The sequence below is a fragment of the Strix uralensis genome, chromosome 1, assembly GCF_047716275.1.
Source record: "Strix uralensis isolate ZFMK-TIS-50842 chromosome 1, bStrUra1, whole genome shotgun sequence".
In the NCBI taxonomy this organism is placed as follows: domain Eukaryota; kingdom Metazoa; phylum Chordata; class Aves; order Strigiformes; family Strigidae; genus Strix; species Strix uralensis.
In genome coordinates, this window is record NC_133972.1 from 142754214 (window position 1) to 142777830 (window position 23617).

Genomic DNA, 23617 nt, shown 5'->3' on the forward strand with positions numbered 1-23617 from the left:
TCCGCCGGTCTCCCGCCGGGGCAAGCCCGAGGCGGGGTGGCTCGTAACCGCCGTGTGCCCAGCGAAAGGGCGAGCAGCCGCTCGGCTGCCCCGCGGCTTGAGGAGCCGGTCGGGCAGGCTGAGACTAGAACCGGCGGCAGGGCTGCCTCGGGGACCGGGAAACGGATGCCGGCTGCGACAGGAACACGCACACCCCTGACAGTAAAACTTCAATTGCAAGAGCCACCCTAAGGCTATTTGCACTCGGGAAATGCGGAGGAAAATGCAGCCGAAGCTTATGTGGGGCTGCACCTGCAAACCTCCCTGTAATACGTTACAGATCCAACAATGTAGACACTTGGCTTTAAAAAAAAAAAACCAAAAAAACCCCCCCCCAAAAAAAACACCTTCATAAACCAGAAAGCCCAAGTCTGCACTAAATGACCCTCGTAGAACAAGGACCATACTGACCCTATAAAGAAAGAGTTGCACTCCCTGTGTTACTCCCTTCTCTATTCCCTTGTTAAGGTGGAGCTGCCAGAGGCTGAGGGTACATCTCAACCCATTTTCTCAACTTCCCAATGTAATCAGGGCAGTTTAATTTGATGTAAGGCATTTGAAGTCAACCCAGGCCTAGTCTTCTCTAGAAGTGCCAAGCTCATCCATGAAGATTGGCCTTAGGACTGTAATAGATACCAGCACTACTTTGAAACCAAACTTAAAGGACTTGTTTCCATTAGAAATAAAAATTCCTTACACATATAACCCTCCATATTCACAGGACAATACATTCCTTACATACAGATTTTTATTAAGCTTCTCACATGTAATTAAGCATATATACTACATCTGACATGCTAACAACGTTGTCAGGAACCAGCATTTTTTTCCTCCAGACATCTATGGCAGTTGAAGCTTCATGGATTTCACAGAACTGTTTTGAAACTTGCTTCCAGTTCTAAGCACGGTGATGAAACACTTGCCGAAAGTTCTAACCATACCCACACCACGTGCCAGAACATACAAAACACAAGAATTTGAAAAGTACATCAGATAGAGCAACATGTAGGAGAATAGATCTTGTAAGAGAACTATGCTGCGGCATGGCACTGCACCTCTTAAAACAGATTTCTGTGGTCTTAAACAGGAATAGGGGTGTAGTGGCACAGGCCTTTAACACATCAAAAAAATAAGACAGTGTAGATGTTTTCGATGGTCAGCCTACAAAGGAAACATTAGCATTTGCGAGCAATTCTCCTGATGCCTGAAAAAGAACCACTTTTGTGCTGAGGCTTATTCTTACAGTCTGTGCTTTGTTAGTGTAAGTGTGACACCACCATGTGTGAATTAACATGAATCTATTCATGACTGATCAAAAGTTCAGAAGAATGTATCTTATCACATTAACATCATGTACAGAAAACAAGACTGAAAATGTTATTGTAACTGAACCAAACCGGCACTACTAGGCACCTCACTTCCATTCGCCACGGTCAGAAGTTTCCTAGGTGGATAATCCACAGACAAATCAGTAAGTTTTAGATGTTATGTATTACCCTATCCGCACCTGTTGTATGAGGAACATGCTTGTAAGACAGTACATTCCTACCCATGTATAATCCTGCTGCGAATAACTTGTTTAAAGCCTGCTGAAGCAGAAGTCCTTTCTTTAGCTGGGAGTGATCCTCCTAGTCCAGTGTCCCGGGCAGGCAACACTTAACTGAAATAATCACAAGGGAGTGAAGCTTCGGTTTGGCAGCAGCAGTAGATTCATAATGATTAAGTTGAACAGTAGTTACAGATTCAAAACAAATTATGTATCCACAGTATATGTACAGTATAATTAACTTCTCAAAAGTTTTTTCTCATTGCTATATTTTAAAGGTTGCCTTCAAATTACAGATAAGTCCTTTAAATGTTTGAAAGGCATAAAAATTCCCCTTCCCACACAAAACCCCAAACAGTGTATTTTAGTTTCAAAAATATTTTGAACCCATGAACGAGCTTGGTATCAGTTAATCTGGTAAAACAGCTACGTGCTAAATAAAAGCACATCTGGTGGAAAGAGCGCAAAGAATGTTACAAGTGTGCTTAGTTTTTGCTTGCAGCATCTGGCAGTGGGTAGCAGGACAGAGGCAGGAATCTCAGTGGGTCTCCTCCTGTGTCTGTTCTGCAATAGTTTCTGTGGCACTGGCATTGGCAGCAGAGTTGAGAACTTCTCCAAAGTCTCCCCCAGCAGGTTTGCTTCCTCCAACTTTAGACTAGAACACAGAGAGAGCCTCAACATAAAAGTGCAGTTACTTGGCACGCCAAAATGTTTAACTGTATGAAACCAGTACCTCTGCATGAGTAAACTTAAACTTAGTAAGTCCTTTCCAGCAGAGCAGCTTTTCCAGGACTGAGCTACCTCCACAATACTCTAAAGACAAGTCTTTAAGTATCATGCAGAAAACAAATCATCAGCAGCAGATTAACATAGCAGTCTCCCTTTGACTTCAAGATACACGAAGCATGAAGCAGCCCCGATTCCCAAGGAGTCTGAAGGTTGACACACCCTTAGTTAAAAATGGATATAGGCACACAGCCTTTCAAGCCATTTAGGCTTTGGAAAGATTCAGAGTTAAAACTCTGCAATTTCTGAGATCTTTAGTGGAACATGGCAACTATTTTATTTTCTCCAGGTAATGTTCCCTCTACGGTATATACCCTGTGGGATGGCAGGAGTGTTAATGTCAATTAGTTTGCAAGGGAATGCCCAGTTCCCCATGCTGTTGCCTACATGCTTCTCATCCAACCCAGTGTGTCCACAAGAACAGTCCAATCTGGTTCCAGTTACATGTTCTACTAGCTGTTTGTGCAGGTTAACTAGCTGTTAGTCCTTCTAATTAAAGGCATCCTCCTGGAAGAGGTGCAGGAAGCCCATTTTTTATTCTCAAGTCATTAGGCAGAGAAACCATTTCCACAGTACTTAAAAAGATGTCATCTAAGTACCTTCAAGAGTTTACCAATAACTAAAAAATAGGCTGCCCAGAGCCCACTTCAGTCTTTTCTCCACATCCACAGTTCCACAATCACCAAGGTGTTTTAGTAATGCTTACCTTTAAGTTTTCAACTTTTTCCTCAAAGGATTTGAAAGTAGGAGAATTTCTAGGAAAATAAAAAAAGGAACCACAAAATTAAAAACATATCAGGTTAGTCTATAAATATCAGAAAACAAGCAGACAGTTGCTTCTTCCAGTGTCAACATGAGTTTTGGTTGTCTGGGGCTCTTTTCTTATTTTAAAGGTAGCCTAAAAATAGTTTAGATCTGGCTCTCCCCAAGTACTACAAAACTAAAATTCAAACACACTCAAGTTGCAGCTCATTTGTATCTTTGGCAACTAAGCATTGCCAGGCTCAGCGACAGGATCTTTCATTACAAGGAAAGGAGAACTAGCAAGTATTTTAAGTTTAGTTTATTATTCCCAGTGATTTCAAACAGGTTTCTGGCTTAAAGGATTTGTTCAGAAAAGCTTAGTCACCACTTCTGGTTAGCCTAGTACATTACTGCTGAAGAAAGCTTGTCAGAGTTTTTTCACTTGTTATAGGAAAACTAGTTTAATCTAATAGGCTATGTGTTCAGTTAACAAAACATGGTTCGCAGTGGCATTTTTCTGCTGTTAAATTTAAGGGAGACTCCCCCTTTTTACGTGCTGGAGACAGCTGTAATTTCAAATGGTAAATTCTGCATGTCAAGAGCAAGACAGCTTGGGATTTTCAATGCCGAGGGCCAATGTATTATTTATTAGGGTCAGAAGAGTGGCTTAATGCTCCACCTAGCTGTCAACTACCATTTGCAAATTCGCGCAATAGCTCGTACACCTCTTCTGCCTTCATGCAGGATGGAAAATGCTTACCTTCAGTGGACCAGGACTAAGGATTCATAGCAGATTCAAAAACAAATTATGAAGATGAAAGACAGGAGGTTTTTTTTCAAAAGAGGTCTTAAGCTTCCCTTCCCCCTTTGTGTAGGTCACCCACACTCAGCAGCACTCTTTCATTTGGGAAAGCACAGTGACATACATATCTCAAACCAGACTGTCTCAGGAGATGGAGTGACGTAGTGCCAAGCAAGGGGAGAGAAAAGGCAAGCACTCCAAGTCAGCAAGAGACTTTCTGTGAAACCACAGTATTTTTACTTACTGTCATTGTTCTAAAACAGATGCCAAGCTATTGCCTTTTAAGCTTGAATCATTTAGTAGCATTACATTTCTAACAGGCAGGGAAAGGTTGTTACAGTTCTCCAAACAGCAGGGAAGTACACTTGGTCACATTCCAGATGTGCGATAGCCACCACCATTAAGCAGAAATAAATCAAATTTTATCCTGTATATTAGTACAGGAAATCCATTACAAATTTGGGTGGGTTTTTTAGTTGTTTTAAATCTACATTAATTGACTTGAGTTCAATTTGACTTGATTCCACACATGAAAATAAACAAACCCAACAGCTGGATTATGCATACATTACCTCATAATAGGCATGCTAATTGAATGTTGTATGGAGCGTATACTAAATGCCAGCATTAAGAAAAAAGAAAGCGATATGTTAGTTTAAGTGATAGACTGAGAAGAAATTGGCTTAGAGAGCTGACTTCTGGATACTATCTTTGGTAAATAGTCAGTCTTATACACTAACTGCTTGGTTTTGCTTTTTTAAATTGCTTAGCCATGCACACACACAAGCACAACAGAGCAAAAGCTGCAACAACTTATTTTGCTTTTTAGAAATTCATGTGCCATGCTTGTTAGTACATATTCTGCTTCACTGCAACAGTCTGTCTACTCGCTAAGTTTCTCAAGCAATGAGTTATGCTGCATTTAGTTTTGACAATATCAAGTAGAAAGTGAACACTCAAGAGTCTTATCAGTCAACTGATCTTCCTACTGAAAGAATTATTCCTACATTCAGAAGGCTTCCATTTCAATTCAGTGTAAGATTTCCATACTCATCAATACAAATTATCTACTCATCAATATAAATTATTTAGCAAGAGCAGTCACATCAATCTATATTCAAGCTCAGGTTTATGCTGGGGGCAGGGAGAAAGTCCTAGTCTCAACCCTGTTCTAAAATTCATGGAGGATTTCTGTAACTTTTGAGTGTTGCTATACAGTTACTGTTTGTTTAGTGACACCACACACCTACTCCTAGAAGGTGACTAGATATAGATTAAGGAGCTCCCAAATAACTTCAAGACCATCTGGAATCTAATTTATTCCATATTCTAGAAAATCCCTGTTTACTCTTGACTAATTTGTATGTTAAATGTTTCTTGTTAAATACCACAATACTAAGTTGGAAAAAATTATGATCACAGTTTTTCATAACTATATTTGGAATGTCAAATTTTGACTGGGCTTTGTGATGTCTTTCAAGAGAATACTTTTCAGGCAATTGCTACAGGAAATAAATAAAAACCAAACAAACAAAAACCCCCCCTCTCACATCTGATGCACCTCCAGAACTCCAACTGGTATTTCAGTACAATGGAAGATACATTCACAGCAGCAAAAAGGTTCTGTGTTCATTGCAGAATGAGTTCTAAGAGATTCCTTTGGGAGGCTCATCAGTAGAATATACAGTGCTAGGAGAAAACCTACGCACATAAAAAGTTCCCTTGAGGTTGGGGTCCCTTAAAGCAGATGCACAACTGAAGTCTGGTTTGTAGATACAGTGTACTGGGAATCAGATACACAAAGGCCAGATGCTGTCCTGACATGTCAGTAACGTGTGGCTGTGTTACATCCCTTTCCCCAACCCCATTTCTGCTGTTTTTCACCTTCGTGGATGGTTTGGCTTCCACAAGCTTTTCCAGAGCACGTAGAAGCTGATTGTCTTCTGGAGCTCTGTGATGCAGATTACTACAAGTTCTGAACTTGCTATGTGCCAAGTTTTTGTACAGAACTAGGCTGATACTAACTAGTTCTCTTTGTCCAGTCATGCTCGGCCACTTGCCCTCACACTGCAAGAAGTAGCTCCATGCATGAAGTTTAAGGCTGATGAGGGTGAAAGTTACTTTCTTTTCCCCATACATATTTACAATCTGTAGACCTGCTCACACAGAAAAGCAACAACCCATGGCGTATTGCAGATCTTTTAACAGGTGTCTAGGGAAGTTTAGTTTAATTTTATAGAGATCATTTAATGGAAGAACTCTTCATACATTTGTGAAGGGTTTACTTGCTGTTGTACAATACACTTCCGCATACTCAGTATCCATTTTGTAAAATGTCACCATAAGATAGTATGTACTTTTATCACAGCATGATCTGGTTTGCAGGAGAACTGCATTAGTTAAGTGCAGGTCATCTTTTTTTAAATTCAAATCACCTATTCTTCAAGTAGTGCAAAGAAGCATGATTAAGCCTTGAAAAGCTTTACAAAGAAGAGAAGTTGTATTTCTTTTCACAAATGACAGAATACCACATCAAAGCATTCGCTGAACTAGGCCATCAAGTTGGGCGGTTTGAAGAAGAGAAGCCCTTTTTACAATGCTCACAAGCAAACCCCTAGCTCTAAGAAAATATAAAAACAGAAAAGGCACAATAAGTTGCTCTCCAGACTTCCACATATTTTGCATGGCATTAAAAGCTTTCTTATCCTTTACTCAATTATTTTTACAGCTACTACATTGCCTCGCATTTTGAAAATGCACAAGGAGGTATGCCAGAGTCCCTGCCTGGAAGACATGGGCTTAAGAGTACACAAGCACCAGTTAGTTGCTTTTGTTAATAGTTAGGTTTCCAGCTGATATACGATGATACTTAGGAGTCCATGATCATATCAGATTTCCAAAGCAAGCAGAGAAAGTTATTCTGCAATCTCAGAACAGAGCAAAGATGAGGACTTCTGCTCCATAATATGGATGCAGAGCAAGAGGAGCCAAGTGCAATGTCATGATTGCTCAGGAAGTTTGCAGAGTGCTACATCTTGGTACTACTGCTGTTTTGCACATAATACTGATGCTGCCTACAACAAGGATGTCTAGCTCATCAAAAGTTCAAGACTTTCTTAAAAACGAGAATAAAGGTCTCAAGAAAAACCTAAGAAGGAACAGTTCATTTTCAGCAAAACAAAAAGCAGAGGAAATAAACACAAAAAGGAAGCAATAATACACTGACTTTGCACTACCAATCCTCTCTCTTCCTCTCTATTTCAGTACTTTCAAGTTCACAGCTCCACCAGCTGCCTTACTCCCTTTCGCAACTCCCTCCAAAATCACTTTGCTGTGCAAGAATGAAGACCCGCATGTGATGTTTGCTGCATGGAACATGTGGTAATAGTCCAACACAGAAGAAATCATGACATTACAGCTGAGAACTCCCTAAACTAAAACAGTGCAAGAAAAGCAAAGCCATGATGAAGCAGCCATATAAGAGTTTAAGAATAAAAATGCACCTGCATATTCGGTATTTGTTCAAGTATCAGGCCCATCAATTCTCATTTCCAGGAAAGAACTTTGGCATCTAAAACTTTCTAAAGTTCAGATTTGTGCAGTCTTAAAAGTAGACACCACTGGAGCAGTCACATAACCCCGGGACCTGAATTCACTGGTTGAATCCCCAGTGAACTTGGTCCTCATGAAAGCAAAAAACTCGAAGGTTTCTCTTGTTTAAGTGCAACTAAGATCTTGAACAGCACTAATTCTTCCCACTTCTTTTTGTTTTTAAACCCCGCTGCTCCTGAATTTATAACAATACCTTGAATTTCCATTGCCATTATTCTTCCCAGTAAGCACACCAATGGTGTGGACTCTTCTGCCCCTGCTACATTCCCTCCCAGTGGCCCAGTTTCTGACAGAGAGTACTCAACGCCACCTAGCCACTAACTTGAATAATTAGGACACTCTTCTTTTGAGATATTAAATTCCTGAAACCAAAGAGAGCTATGAGTCTGTACTTGTCCTTGTCAAATGCAATAGTCTAACACTAGTAAGGGAACACCATAGCCTTAAGGAAGAAAGGTAAACAGTGAGCAGCCAAGCTCTGCATCCAAAAGCAACAGAGACATCACCCAGGCTCCCTTTGTCTTACTGATGCTAAAGGGGAGGTATTTCAGACAGGCTGCTATTCTTATACTTGAGCAAACTGAGCTCCCTTCAGTCTGGGTTCTGACAGCATCTGGGCACTGCTCTTAGTATTGTGGGAGCTAGATTGCTACATCTTTATAGAGATCCTACTGCTGTCTTTAGCTACTTAGTGGGAGAGTACAAAAAAGATGAAGCCAGATTCAGAGGTGTGCACAGATGAGATGAGAGGCAATGGACAGAAATTACTACACAGGAATTTTAACTGCTGAAAACTTAACATTGGGTATTTGCTTAGACTAGGCAGATAAAAGGCAGTACAGACAGGGTAACTAAAATACTCGGTGTCTGGAGCTGCTAAAGTAATCAGCTCAAAGATAAGAACTGTTTCACTAGACAAACTATGAACAGTGAATGCGTAAACTATTTTACATTTAGACTAGCAATTTGATTAGAGTCACAATGCTAAACAGCCATTGTAACAGACACAAAAAAGGGAAAACTTCTACTCTGTCAAGGCACAAACACTGTACAGACAAAGAGAAGGAGGAATTTTGCATGCCATTGACCTCAAAACCATATTCTTTCTCTTTACAAAAAAACTTGCAGAATCATTTTAACAGATTCCTTTCTTACAAGGAAGAGATTAGCTGATTTATTATGTATGCTCAAGATTTCATGTTCTGGGATAGTTACCAGGTGAACATGAAGAAACATCTTCCCTGACATTAAAACAGCTTCAGCTTTGCATTAACTAACACTGGAGAAATAAAGAAATTACCTTTTACAGACAAAACTTATTTAAAGATTTTAGTGGAGACAGTCTGACTACATGCTTAGTTTCAGAAACAATTCTTGCGCCCACCTTACCTAAAGGAATGTGAAAATGCCTGTAGTCTGCACAATGCCAGAGTAAGCATTAAAAAGAGAAAGGAAGTTCTGATAAATCTGAAGAAAAATACATAACTGTGTAGCTGCACCTCAAAGTGTTTTCCCAATAGACTTAAAAAAGCAAGAAAGAGGTTAATGGCAGCACTAAAACAGAGGGCTGATTTTATTACACTGCTTTCCAGTGCAGCAATATTCTGTTAGAATGTGTGAATTTTTATTTGTCCAATAATTGAAAAATAAATTTGATCCACTATTCACAACAAATTACAAGCAGAGATGAATAGTTGCACATGTTCCAGTAGTAAAAATTATATAAAGACTCAGGATATGATTGGATTGCATCCAGGAAGAGTTTTACATGGAGCTCACAATAGTGTTAAAAATGACAACCAAACTTACCTAATTTGCGTGAAGGGCTGTGTCATTTGACACAAAGTCAAATATGTTGTATGCCAATATTTAAGAATTAAAAAGTGCCAACAGTCTATTAAAAAAGTAATAAAATCAAGCCACTGCAATGAGGTAGAACAGCTTACAAAGAAATAAAACACAACTGAAAGAAAACCACACACAAGGGAAAAAAACCCAAAAAAACCAACAACCAAACCACAAACAGTTAAAGATATCAGTTGTTTAAACACAGTATTCCACAAGCTGAGAAAGAGAACAGAAACGACAATGCTATGTGCATCACACAGAGACACTGCCACCTGCAATCCTACCAGAAAAATAACAGTAGCAGTGGAGGTAATAGGATACGTTGCTTCTCTTGTACATACAAAATACACACCACAAAACTCTTCTGCATCAGTGAGGACATACAAGCAGATTTTGCAGCAAGTTGCTCAACTCTCCTGAAACAGATGCTGAGGGTTCTTGATAGATTAACTTTTAGAAGTGCTAGGTACATTAACAGCAAATTTATTCCAGTTATCACCTGCTTAAATCAAAAATGCAACTACTTGGGAAAATCTAGGAGATACCTACCTGACATCTTCAAACTTCTTGGTTATGACTGAACCAACAGATGAAAAAGCAGCAGAAGCCTTCTGACCAGCCTGAGACAGGGTTTCTGATGTTTTCTTGTATCTGTGTTCAAACAAGATTAAGTCTATAGTCATTTTAATAGAACACATAAGGAACCTTTTAGCATATGTAAATTTGAATTAAATCCAGGGGTATACTTCAACTTTGGGGTCAAATAGACAAGCTACTTAAGAGATTATTTTAAGTCATTGCAGTCCCTTCTGGATACAGCATCTCTGCCACCTCAGACTTCAGATCACGGTCACCAGCATGTACCTACTACCCACCCCCAGAACAGATGCTATTTGCTATTGTAGGACTTTAACAAACAAAAAAACAAACCAAACAAAAAAACCCAAACAAAACCCCCCAAAACCAAGAAAACAACACCATGCACACACACTGAAAAAGAACAGAGGTCTATTTTTTGTGTGAAGCATCTACAGTGTTGTACTGAATGATTCTGTTAAAGTCCACCATAAAAAGTTTGAGGTACATCCTGAGTAGTCATTAATTGCAGAAGGCAGGTCACTCTAGACCTTAAGCTAACAGTTGTGTTTAGCAAGAACATTAACCGTGACTTTGCACTCTTCCTGCATGAGCTCAGTTTACAAAAATTTTTCAGGCTGGAAAAGAAGGGTATTTTGTTGGACTTAGGACACCTTGGTATATCAGTAATGGTATCTCAGATCTGTCAGACAAAAAGTGTATTACAATCGCCCATATTATGCTTAATTATTATTTTGCATGAGATGGTATGGCTAATAGTGGCCTTTTTAAAAGAAATCTGTGATGATTTATCCAGATAAGTTTTAGTGCAACTTAACCCTCTGTTCTTGTGAAATGAGACTAGTGCAGATAACACAAAGTTTAGACATGACACAGGAACTATATAGTTTTCACCTCAACAGGCAAGATAATCATTGTGAACCGGTACATACGCTGTAGTTGATGTAACATCTTGCCAGCTTTTGGTAATGTTCTGCTTTAGTTCCTGTAATGAGTTAATCCCCAGCTTTCTCTTGATTTCTGCTAGATGCTTCTCTTTGGCAGCTAACACTTGTGAGAGCGTCTGGATTTCCTCTTCCACCTGTGGCAGCAGAGTTGATGAGAGGTAGAGTTACCAAGTGATACACCCAGCCATTTAACTATGCATTTATTAAAACATCTAGGTAGGCATCAGTAACGGGAGGGCTAATGCATTTTTAACGTTGCCTCACAGTTGTTTCTAAATACTGAAAGGGAAATCCAATGTAGTCCACAACAAGAGCTAGTGAGACAGTAATCTACCTGCAGCTAGCTCCGTTACTGGAATATGCACAAGGAAGTTGGCAACTAAAAGACTGTGCAGTTGGAAATCATTACCTTTAGACAACATTAGCCTATGTGAAGCTTGAAGACTAGGCAAACCTGGGACAATCGCCAATCTACTTCCACATCAGAAGAGATACCAATGTATGACCAGTATCAGGAAGCTCAGAGCATGTCTGATCCATACACAAGTTTTGTCTCCTTGCTTGAACAGAAAGGTCCCTCTGTGGCTTAAGCCAGCAGCAACTGCAGACCGGATCGAGCCACAGGGGTGCCTTCCCCAGAGCAGGGGTGGAAATGGTGACAGACTGAGCAGTTGGAAAAAAAAAAAAAACGAAAACAACAAAAAAACCCACCAAACCCACAAACAAACAAAAAACCCCACCCACAACAACAAAAACACAGCACCTGTTCAGAAACCAGAAAACAATATTGCTTGTATACTGCCTTCTTTACACAGATGGTCACTTAAGCCTCTCACTGAAGCAGGACCAGATCATGATCAGAGACATCAAAATAGTTTTATGATCCCATTCTGTGGGCTATACAGATGTGACAGAGGCACTAAGGTGATACGTACAAAGGCAAGGCATATATCCAACCCTACTTCCTCATCCAGACTGGGCCACCCTACTTCAGAGTATCAGACTGCACACCCATTTAAGCTCCTTTGAGTAAATACCACTATCTTCAATGCACCTTTGTTTTGGATACCTGTCCGATGTCCAGCATGACATACCCTAGCAGGACCAGATTTCCCTCACCATCTTCAGCCAACTGGCATGAAGTAGTACTCCGGACTACCAAAACCAAGACTGCATTAAATGTGCTTATTTCACAGCTAATCTTCATTTGCCAACCTTAGGCTTAAGTTAATGTCTTTTAGTAAGGTCCTAAAGTCACAAAGAAAAAAGACTGGCGACTCAATAAAGTTTGACTTCAACAACTTTTGAAATGCATGCGGGCTTGAATATTTGACTGTCCTTCAACTAGTGCTACTTCAACTTGCTCTTAAAAAAAATTCTGTTATGTGAACTATGGGCAAGAATAGTTACATGGTTAGACATTAGAAGAACAGTGTCTACATGGGTATTACTTCATGAAAACAACAGCTTTAGTTACTCCACACCAGTTGAGACAGTACTTGGTTTTGGCTTCCAACCATGTTCTCTTTTGACAGCTTATTTACCTGCTTCTTTCTTGAGAAAAAAAAAAAGGGTAAGGCATTTGTGCATCTTGGTTTAAGATCTGTACACTCAGCACTTCTAGCTTAATTCCCCATAGCTAGAACTGGCTGTTCTTTTATCCTTTGACACCTTCCCTTTCCCTCCCCGCAATAAACAAGTGCCATACCTCACTTTAGACACTCACAGAATAAATATGCAAAGCATTAACTATATGTTCAAAGACAGCAGTAGCCCAGATTTTCATTCTCAAAACCAATTTAAGAGCTATTTGCAAGAAATTTACCTTAGCAAGCTCTTTCCTTAGCTCATCCTGTTCTTCTTCTGAGAGTGTTTCTGCCATACCAACTGTAGCAGCAGCATCCTCTCCAACCTCAGGTATAGAGTCACTTCTCAGCAGTCCTTGAGGTGAATAAACCATTAAAAGTCAGATCATCACGTGTCTGTCAGCAGCTAACATTAATATACAGCCCTTTTGTGCCAGTGTACAAAGAAAACTGATGAGACGACACCAAAGTCACGCTTCCCAAGTACTACAGCACACAGGAAACCAGAGGCATTTTACTGTTTCGTTCTATCAAGTTGTATTAAAGCTCTATAGAATTGCAACTGCTGCTATAATAGGAGACTGGAAACATACTGGGAACGATGCATCCCACTACTCTGATAGAAACCAAGGCCCAGAACGCTACGTCCCAAACAACCTCTGCCCAGGAGTCCACACACTCCCTGCTCTCTGTCGCTCATGTGGCACAGAAACTCTGGAAGCACTGGAGGTGCTCAAGACCAAAGCAGAGGCTCCCTCCCTCACTGCTTTCTGGACCGGATTTAAAAAATGCTCTTTCTCAGCACACTGGGAGCAGTCATGGTGACAAGCAAGCTCAGCAACAGTGGAGAAAAGGGTTGTACTGCAAGTACGAACTCTTCCCCCATACCCTGCCCAACCTCTCTGTGCCTAGTAACTGGAACCACTGTGGCTAGAAAGTTGCAGGTATCGTGGAACTAGAAGTAGACTGCTGTTTTGACCCTGGACATTAAGACAGGTAAGAAGCCCGGAGAAGGAGCCTGGGAGCATAAGGTTGTCACTTTCAATGAAGCAGTAGAGTGCTGAGGAGGGACTGATGAGGATGTGCATCCACTCACATTGCTGCCTCTTCCCCTTACAAATCCAGAAACCAAAACTCTGCCGAACTGCTCTGTATGAATCCCAAATATCCCTATGGTCTTCAACTTCCACCTTCACAGCTTCAGCGAAAGGAAGGAGAATGGTATTATTTGTATTACTACGATGCGCTCACTTTGAAGATTCATTAATTCTTAGTCCTTACTACTTGCAGTAAGATCACTTTAAACACCTTTTAATGCAACAAACAGGTTTTCCAGGAAAAGATTTCCCCTTTTGAATCTTTGTAGCTGACACTTAAACATACAGTTTGCCAGAATTAAGGAATCCTGTTCTAATCTGCAAAGAGACCAATTTGCAGAAAGACTGCATGCTGGAATGGTTGTGGATTCCCAGAACTAATTCTCTATTCAAGAGGTAAAATAATTTTATAGACATTAAAAAAATAAATGAAATAAAAATCTTAAAATAGAAGAAAAAACCCCAGGAGTATTGTTTGTTTGTAAGGAGAGTGAGTGTGTGTATGTATATATATAAAAACATATAATTCAGAAAAGTTGAGGACATATTAAGTAATCTTCCTTTACCAGTCACTATAGTAATTAACCAGATAAAATTCCATCCTCATTTCAGCAGCTTCTGATGGCACTCCATACTACCATTTGGCCTAGGAATCCAAAAACTTATTAATGTGCAATGAGACCACCACTATGATTTCATTGTGAGGCTTGATATCAAATAGCTACATCACAATCAACTGAAAAGTCAGGGGAAAAAAGATCCTGCGACTCTGTAATTAGTTGTAGGTATTCTATGAAACATGTTCCTAGCACCTGTCAAGCCTAAGAAAAGCAGAGGCTTTGTTCTTGATCAAGTTTCTAAACTCAGGTAAAGGTCAATTCCACAAATTCCTTCCAAAACAGTATGTTTTCTGCCTGTATTTGTGTCCAGAACGCTCATCCTCTAGAAGCACACTGCGACATGGGCAAAACATTTGTAAATGGTAAGTTACCATGGAGTACACTGACAAGGAAGCATACAGAAAGCAACTGAAACCCCACTCTGCATTTATTCATGAAATCTATACCATGTTTTCCCAGAGATTTACATCTGTCTTCTACAAAAACATAACATAGTTCCTACAGGTTTCCCAATACACTATTTTCTGGCAGAAATCCAGGGAAGCAAAAAAGTTTGAGTCTAATGCCCAAACCAAAGCATAGCACTACAGCACAAACTTCCCACCCCCCCCAAAAAAAAGCAAAGCAAACAAAAAAAACCCACCCCCAAAAAAAGGATTATGGCTCATGTCTCACAATCAGATAATTTTTGTTTTATACATCAACATACTTCCTTTTCTTAACATCAAACGGTTCAGAATGCCATACTTTTTCATCAAACTGCTATTTATCCTATTTATTACATATGTCTACACTGAAGGAAAACTAAAAATTTAAACTGCATTTTCCCCTGACATTCTACGACCCCCAGTACATTAGCCTCCAATACCTGACCTTGCTCTCCACCTGCAGGGACTACAGAGCTTGCCCTTGCAAAAGCCACTTCAGAAGTTTGCAAGTACCAAAGACCACACTGACTCCACGAGCATTAGCACATCCAGCTGAAAGTCTGTTCAATCTGGTTATGACAAATCATCTGGATTATCTCACCAAAAATAGATTAAGTGAATCCAGAAGTAGGAAAACATGCTGGTTGTCTCCTGCAGCAATAGCTTCTGTTTGGGGAATGCACCTTCTCTTTGCAAAAACAGCATTTTAATGGAGTTTGTGCTGCTTGCTGCTTACACTGAACTTCAGACAGAATGGTAAGAAGCAAGGGAACGATCTCTCCTCCCCTTCCTATTTCTAGATCTTTCTGGCAGACAGGAAATCACTGCTACTCAGAGTCCTCCATACCTTACCCCGTACATCTAACCATGCCTTCCTCTCCCCTCCTCACCTTCTGCCCCCCTTCCATTCATTACTTTTTCTTTAACTCTATTTGAAGTACACAAACACCTTCCCACCAGTCCTTATTCTGGCACCGCCCCTCTCATCTTGTTACTTTCACCTCTCTGCTCACTTGGCTCCCGTTCCTCAGTTCACTTCAATACTTGCAGGACACAGAGTTCATATGCGCTATGGGAAGGCTGTGCTAGGTAGCCTGATCAAGAAGCAGTTGTCTATGCAGATAACAGCCCACAGCCCTCCACAATGGCATGGCTGGAACCCAAATGTACCCCATAAACTAGGGCTGACAAAGTAAGATCCTGACTTTAAGCAAGCTTTGTAAGGAAAGGCACACAGCCCACCTTAAGATATTTTTGTGGGGTGGGGGACAAGAAACCAGGGAAATAGCAGTCAGCCAACAGATAGAAATACTTTGGCTCAATCCATTATTAAGAGCATTTCTCAGCTGTGGTCTTCTCTGGTCACCAGCAGAACTGTTCTTACTGGCTTCCAACTTGTTACCCTTTGGTATGTTAGTTCTCTTTCATCTTTAGAGTTGCAAAGGACTTAAAATTCAGTCACTTGGTACTCTGCTACAACCAAGCTTAGCTGAGCATTTCACATCTCAAACTCTTAAGCAGAGTAAAAATTCTGTTGGGGGAAATACTAGGAATACTTACCTAGTATTGGGAAAACTTACCTAGTTTTTGGGTCAGTTTTTAGGTGTCTGTATTTCTAAGATTAACATATTATCACAGCAGTTCATTAGATCTACTTAAATGAACCAAATAAAGACATGAACAAGTTACTTGATTAGGACTCCACAGATCACGTTCAGGGAAGTGGCACTTCAGTCCCTATTATTCTGCCAGGGTAGGCAAAGCGTTAGAGTCATTCAATTTACACTCAGGTTTCCTGGTTTGTGGTTTTCTTTGGATGGTTTCAACACAAGTTCATGCTCTATTTTGACCAGAGGTTCCTACCTCTTTCTGGCCTGAATTCAGAGATTAGCAGTAAGGACTGGCAGATTAAGGAAGTACTGGTCACTTCAGACGAGTGGCCTTTGGGGTGGGGGAGGGTTAGCCTTCACAAAGCTTTATCTTTAGACAGACATATTGTGTGTCAGACACTCAGAATGAGCATTTTGGCTATCACTATACAGTTGGCAAAGCTAAAGAAAAAAGGCAATTGTTAGAGTTCAGGAGAACAAGCTGTTACAAGATTATAAAATCACGCCAACACCTGAGTGATGTACAGTGCCACAGACGATATTTATTTTGCAATATATAAGAAAGATCAAAGTTAAGTATTTCCCATTTATCTCACTGAAAAAAACCAAAACGAGACATATTTCTTCAACTCAGGGGAAAAAGTTCTTGGGCTGCTCCCAAACAGTAATCATATATTCATTCAAAGTGAATGAAGAAGAAAAAAAGCCCAGCAAACGGTGGTGATGCATCACCACCAGATACAAAGCACTGCTCCCCTTCCTTTAGAAGAGGTGGGAGATGCAGTAATTGCAGAAGTGAAAGCTGACCGCTGTTTCCCAGAGGCCCCTAGCTCATCGAGCTCATGGGGTGTTTGTTTTAGTTAACACAGAGGTTCCCCAAGGGATGCACATTTCTTTCAAATTTTAAAGAATGAGCCCATCAAAAACAAAGTCAATGACCTGTAACTTTGCTTTGTCACACCTGAAGCAGGGCTAAGCCTTCTTCTATACTTTTAATTACTCTGGAAGATCACATCCAGCAGCACAGAATGGAAAAGAAAGGTGGTAAAACCAGGCTAAGATGTGCTGGGAGGCATGGCTGTAGACGTTCTGTACAACAGGTTACCAGCTAAAAACTAGTAGCGTTAAGCACTAGACAGATGCCGCTGCAGCACAGCGCCCAACAGCCGCTTCCTCTGGGGAGTGCAAGTACAGTTAGTATCTGCAGGCGTTAAGATTTACAGCATTTTAAATGCTAGATGGAACAGAGTAAAGGTTTTAGAGGGCATTTTCCTTAATTGGTGATATTTTCAGTACTAAGGCAAGAGCAGATGTTAGACTACTCCGAGCTCTGAAGTCATACTAAGTATGCAATTCCTACACACACACATACACACACCCCCGCCAAAAAAACCTAATAGTCAAACTAGGCCAATTACTCCAGTCTTGCAGAAGTTGCCCTTTTGTTCCTAATTTTTTTTGTTCACTTCATCTTCCCCTCAAACTGCCTTAGAAATAACAAATAAGGTAAAGCTGGTAAATGCATAGCACATGAGATTAGCTACATGACACACCAAAGCTAATAAACTATCCCAGTTAACAGGTCAGATTTTACCCTCATTTACACCTGTTTCAGCCAAATTTTACAGATTCTTAATTTGAGAAGTTCCTTTTTACAGATAGGAATCACTAAGCTTTCCATGTCAAGGTTTTGAAGAAGAAAGAGAAGGAAGTTACCAGACTTGGCCAGTGTAGGTGATCCAGGTGGAGAAAGGTTTATGCTAGGCGACAGGTAAAGATAGTTTCTGTTCACTCCAGCATTGAAATCAAAAGGTGATTTGTAATCCTCATACAGATCCATGCCAGAAAATTCAGAGCGCACAGCCGTCCTCTTCTTCCACCAAAGCGTTCATCTTCACTTTCTGGGGTGACCCCGACAGCAGGATTCAGAAGCCCTCCGTTTCTTCACATGACACTCACTGTACCTTCTCATAAAATTCAGCTCTCTTACACCTCAGTTAAATTTGATAGAGCCATCTAGCAAGTGATTTCTTACAGCTTCTGCTGTTTACATGGCACAAAGTTAAGTTCCCGTAAATTTATAACTGGGGTTGGACTTAAACAGACCGTTCCTTTAACAAACATCCACAGCACACCATTCGCCGCTTCTGGAAGAGCCTTGGTCCTCTGCAGAATTGCATCAAGAATTTTCAATCATTTAAATAAAAAAAAAAAAAGGTCAGCTGACTGCAGCTACACCAGAATATCCTTAATCTTCTAGGACACAAAAGGATTACTAGCCATAATCTATCCTATATACCATCTGTGTGGGACTTTTTTCTCTGATTAATGGAAAATTCTGTGTGCATAACTATTTCTCCAGCTGCTTCCACCAGTGTAACGACCACCAGCCAGAACTCAGTCTCTGCTGCCCAGGTGTCACACTGTAGTGTGAGCTCAGAATAGGAGAGCAGAAACTTGTCTTTGAAGGCTATGCTATAAACACCACCTAGGTTTTTTAATGAACGTGCTAATGTGCATTATGATTTTTGCCCATGAGGCTAAACATAACTGGGTATGAGGGGTTTTTGTTTGTTTGCTTGTTTTTTAAAAAAATTATTGAAGTCCAGTGCCCTATGTCCTTGCTGCTTCGGCCAGCGTCATTTAGGGCAGCCAGTTACACCAAGAACTGGTCACACTGAAATGCACTGTCCTGATGAAACGTATTTATGTTTTGACACATATACCATAAAGAAAGGTCAACTTATGTAAGCTATTTGACTTCATGCTGAAGGTATAAAATTTAGCCCTGGGAGGCAGAAGTGTTTCTTGCCTAAAAGAGACACTCAGCACAGTTTTGCAGTACTTCACTACTTTTTTTTTTTCTTCCAAGGTCAGCATCTTTCACTAAAAAAACAACCTTACTGGCAGTGCAGATCACCTTTACAGCTAAGCAAAAATTTCTTCCCAACCCCACACCTTCACCTAGGCTCTTCACTGCAACCTGGATGCAGAGGAGCATAATCAAATGGAAGTTAATATTTTTCCCCACTGTAAGAGTGAGGTTTTAAAACAGAGCCGATCAGAGACATTACACCACCCTCCCTCCGCTCAAAGCTGTAGAAGTGAAGGAGCCTTGCAGCATACCCAAGTCAAGCTGGACAATGTGTTGCCTGGGGATACAAGAAGAAAGTGTACCACTTCTGAGGTTTTAACTTCACATTTCCACTGAAGTCAGTGGGTGCAGGAACAGACCTTCCAGCTAATTAAAGTGCAGTTCCTTTAGGCTGCAGACCTACATTGGTTTCTGGTGCAGACTACCTGCAGGCTCATAACAATAAAAGTGCCGGAGCCTGAAACACAGGTATCTGCTATTTTCTGAATCCATTGAAAAGAAATTATAATGCCCCTCTGCATTTCTGACACGTGGCTGTGGCATCTGCCAGAAAGACTACAAAGTTCACCTGACAAAGATCAAAGCTTTGGTCACAGATTCTAAAATTCACTGCATCCAGAGGCAGCAGAGAACTGTAACGTGGCTACAGTAATAATATACTCCCTCTTAACCAAGCACGCTAATATGAATAGCTACCAGTTCTGCTTTGCAGCCTTTCCTTTTTCCTGTAACTCAGCAGGCAGGGACTGCCTTCTGTACAAAAGGCTCAGGCAGTGGTTGCACTAACTGGGTTAGGCAAAACGACGTTATCCAATGTGGCACACTGGGTGTTTTCTACCATCGCTCTCCCGACACAGAAAGAGGGTGAAGGAGAGTCTACCACCTAGGCCTTTTTCCCGACCCCAGAGAATCACTAAAGGTAACCAATGCTAGCAAGCTACTACAACTGAAAGCAGCTGTGACAGGAAAAAGAAACCCTTGTGGAGATCTGTTCATCCCTGCTAACAATCAGCAATACCGTTTCCTGGCCAAGGGCATTTACTGGAGTCAACACATTCTTGTCATTTACAGGAAACTCCCTGCGTTCAGTTTTACCTCATACTATGCATTCAAAGAAATCTGGTTCACTTCCTGCATCTTATTTGTGCAAAAGTTGGTTTCATGTCCCTAAAGACATCTGGATCGCCAGTCTAAGACCACTGATCTGGCCTGTCACCACTACAGACAGAAGTGTGTATGGGCCAAACTCTCCAACACATCTTCAGTGCAGTCACAGAGACAAGGACAGGGCATTGCCCACCACTAGAACATAGCTTTGGCTTACAGGGAAGGTTTGCAGAGTTACAAATCTGAGCCTCCATGTGAGAGGCTGAATTCTGCTTTTGCCTTGGTTTATGCATAGTCTGAGCACAAGCCCAGAAGTCACTCAAGACAATTCCCTAGTTTTTAGAAATATTACTGTCCTAAGATCAATGCCAAGAGAGGGACCATGCAAGCACTCCTTATTTCAAACTACCCTCTTTGCTTAGATTAATCTAGTCTATGGTGGCCATAGAGCTGAGCTGCTACAGCACCTCCCAAACAAGCTCCCTAAACACATGGACCTCCTGCTCCCTTACCTGCAGGAGTCTGTGGAAGCATTGCTCCTCACTCATTCTCAGCTACTAATCCTTCCTGGGGATGAAGGAAGCTGTCCTGCTGAACAAGCTTCTTCCTCATCACCTAGGGAAGTTTGATGTTCTTCATCCTGAAGTACAAGCCAATCCAGCTGTAGGGAGAAAGGACTGCAGTTCACCCATCCAAACCTGCCGCAGGACAACTTCTAGGCTACCTGTCATCCCCAACTCATCCACTTCAGGGAAGACAAGTACTCCCCTGCCAGCCATAACAGCCAGTTTATCCACTTCCTCCCCATTAGCTCCTTAGCACACCCAGGGATTCAGGGCAGAGCAGGGCAGCACTCCCCTCACACTGCCTGAAGGCAGTCTGAAGAAGTGGTGTGTTTGGAGGAGGAATCAATTTCTCTCCAAGGGACTTTCCAAATTAAAGTGATAGCCCCAAGGAAACAAAGCAGAATGTGGATGGAAGACAGAGCCACACAGAACCAAAAAGAAAATTTTTGCTTCGCAGCGTGAAGCTTAACGAGTTTAGCAGCTCTCAACAGCCTGAACATAGCTAGGCAATGGCAGGAATCAAGATTTCTCTACACTATGAAAATAGGCTTTATTATGAGGCCTTTCTAAAGGCCCCTCCCATGACCAAAATTTCCCAGCGCATGGCCCTCCTCCTTCTCACTCTTCCAGGTAATTCAGAGCACATACAGCTGGCTCAAGCTGGAACTGGAGCCGTTGAGCCATACCCTGTTAGACATACCCTGCCTTCCCAGTGCAAGGCACACATTTTGGAGCTGAAGCTTAAGTTTAGACTTCTGTTATGAGGCTTAGAGCAGTTATTGTGCGTGCTTTGTTCTTTGCCCTGCTTAGTAAATTCAACTGTTACAGTTACACCTTGGTTGTTACTGCAGGTATCAGCTGCAACGCAGTATACGTGAAGAGAACTTGAAGCCTAAGGATGCACCTGCTCCAGAGACAAGTAGCAGTGGGGTTTTGCTCACTATGCAAGAGACTAAAACTGAAGATATTGCTGTTCCAGAACAAGTACTCATTTGCCCTTAACAACTCAGGATAACTGAGAGGTTGGTACTTAAGTCGTCTACGCCATTTCAGAAGCTGGTGTTTGAGAGACTAGCATGAAGGTAGATAACTTCTGTCGAGGGTGCGTGAACCAATTACTGACAAGTTCAATTGAATGTCACAAAGTGGCTCAGGAAGGCTTGGCAACCCTGGCAAAGCGTTACCATCACAATTCCTACCATTAATCATTTTGTAATCTCCTCTGTTAAGGTTAGAGAGTGTGTGTAAAGCTTTCCCAGGTAACTATTTAGCATCAACAGCAAGATTGTGCACATCATGAATCATAAGGGAGGGAACTTCCTGCACAGCTAGAAAAGATGTTAAGTTTGAGCAAACACTGTTAACCAGATATTTGCCTGCCTAGTCACGGACATTGTTCTTTCTTCAGATACCACCTGCTACCCAGGTCTGCAGCTTCACCTTAGCCCAAGGCTCTAGCAGCAATTTAAGTAAGGCAATATAATATTAAAGCACTTCTACCTTATTGGTAGCTAAGCAGGGATAAGATGTTATGGTAGCCTTGCAGAGAAGCTGCTTTTCCCACATTTAGTTTCTAGCAGAACAACAGTTTGTTTATATGTGAAAAAGGTATATTGCTCTTTCCCTAAAGAAACCAAACCCCAGTACAACTGAATACCATCTCTGGGCTTTGAAGAAACTAAGCTATGCATTTAGTAGTGTTTCATACAAAGAGTTAAATTCAAAATGGAAAGGCTACCAATAAATGCCTTGGGACTGGAGGAAGACAGAGGCTACCCTGGGACAAGATCCAAACAATACTTTAGATAAAGCTACCTAAATAACCAACCCACAAGATCTGTGCCTAATCAGAGTTCTGCTGCTACATAGGCTTTTTCACCATCTTGGACATCCTGTGTTTGTGTCCTGTTTAAGCACAGAGAACCTAAACTTGTGCACCACAGCCCATACTTTTGACAAGCCTATCATAACTCCAGCACTTAATTCATCAAGCAAAACAGGATGGGGGAAGATGAGGGGAAGAGTTTGCTGTCAAAGAGGAGGAAGAGGTGCTTGCTGTTTTGGGGGGCATAGCAAAAAGAGTCAATCTCTTATTTCAAGGTTGATTGTTAAGATTCAGCTGCCTGCTCAGCCTACACCTGAATTTGCATCTTCTGCAGTCTGCTAATAGGCAAGACCGACTGGAGGCCTTCCAGTAACTGCAGCTGGGGTAAAGACTTCCAGCCAGATCTTCCCACACACACACCTTTCCCAGGTAGATCCCAATCAGGCAGCAACAGTCAGGCTCCTCTCCCCACTCCAACTGAGTTTTATAGGGCATAAGCCATTTTAAGAGCTATAAAGCTACTTAAGCATATTAAGCCAATCTAGGTTCTGTAGCATCAATTTGATGTTCAGAGTCTTATCAGTTTACAGACGAGTAAAGCCTTGCAGTGCCTGATCCAAGGCCTTAAAACTCTATTAAGAGAAAGATGCCATGAAGCAACAGGACAGAAGCCCAAACACTAAGCAAGCCTTAAATCAGTACATTTGTACTCCTATTCCCACAATGTGCCCTCTCCCTTCCCTTTAACAGCAGATACCTCTTTCGGCCCCCAAAATTTGTGCATGACATGAACTGAGCTGCACAGCTACAGCAGTTGCTGAACAGTACAAGTACAGGCTTCTGCAGCCCTGTTAGTAACGGTCAGCAAGACTGGGGCTTAAAGGTTTAGGCATTTGCTGTCTTCTAGCAGAGTCCAACTCAACTCCAACATATTAATCTCATTACTTCAGCCTCCCCCCACATGGTTTCTGTGGACTAGCTC

At 41.3% G+C, this 23617-nt stretch overlaps 1 protein-coding gene across 6 annotated transcripts in view; it reads right to left on the reverse strand.

Annotated features, from left to right (window-relative positions):
- The window catches only part of TPD52 (tumor protein D52), a 132501-nt gene that overhangs the window by 90504 nt on the left and 18380 nt on the right, over positions 1-23617 (reverse strand). Inside the window, exons 1-8 of one of the 6 annotated variants that reach the window (XM_074883451.1) lie at positions 17979-18166; positions 12747-12862; positions 10907-11055; positions 9927-10028; positions 8919-8945; positions 4490-4531; positions 3078-3126; positions 770-2240 (exon numbers count right to left, since the gene is read on the reverse strand). In XM_074883451.1, coding sequence (XP_074739552.1) covers positions 2124-2240; positions 3078-3126; positions 4490-4531; positions 8919-8945; positions 9927-10028; positions 10907-11055; positions 12747-12862; positions 17979-18102 — 726 coding nt within the window. In that variant the 5' untranslated portion in view covers positions 18103-18166 and the 3' untranslated portion in view covers positions 770-2123. Of the gene's footprint in view, positions 1-769; positions 2241-3077; positions 3127-4489; positions 4532-8918; positions 8946-9926; positions 10029-10906; positions 11056-12746; positions 12882-17978; positions 18167-23617 lie in introns of those variants that run through there. The other 5 variants (XM_074883474.1, XM_074883460.1, XM_074883469.1 and 2 more) reach the window with 5 other exon arrangements.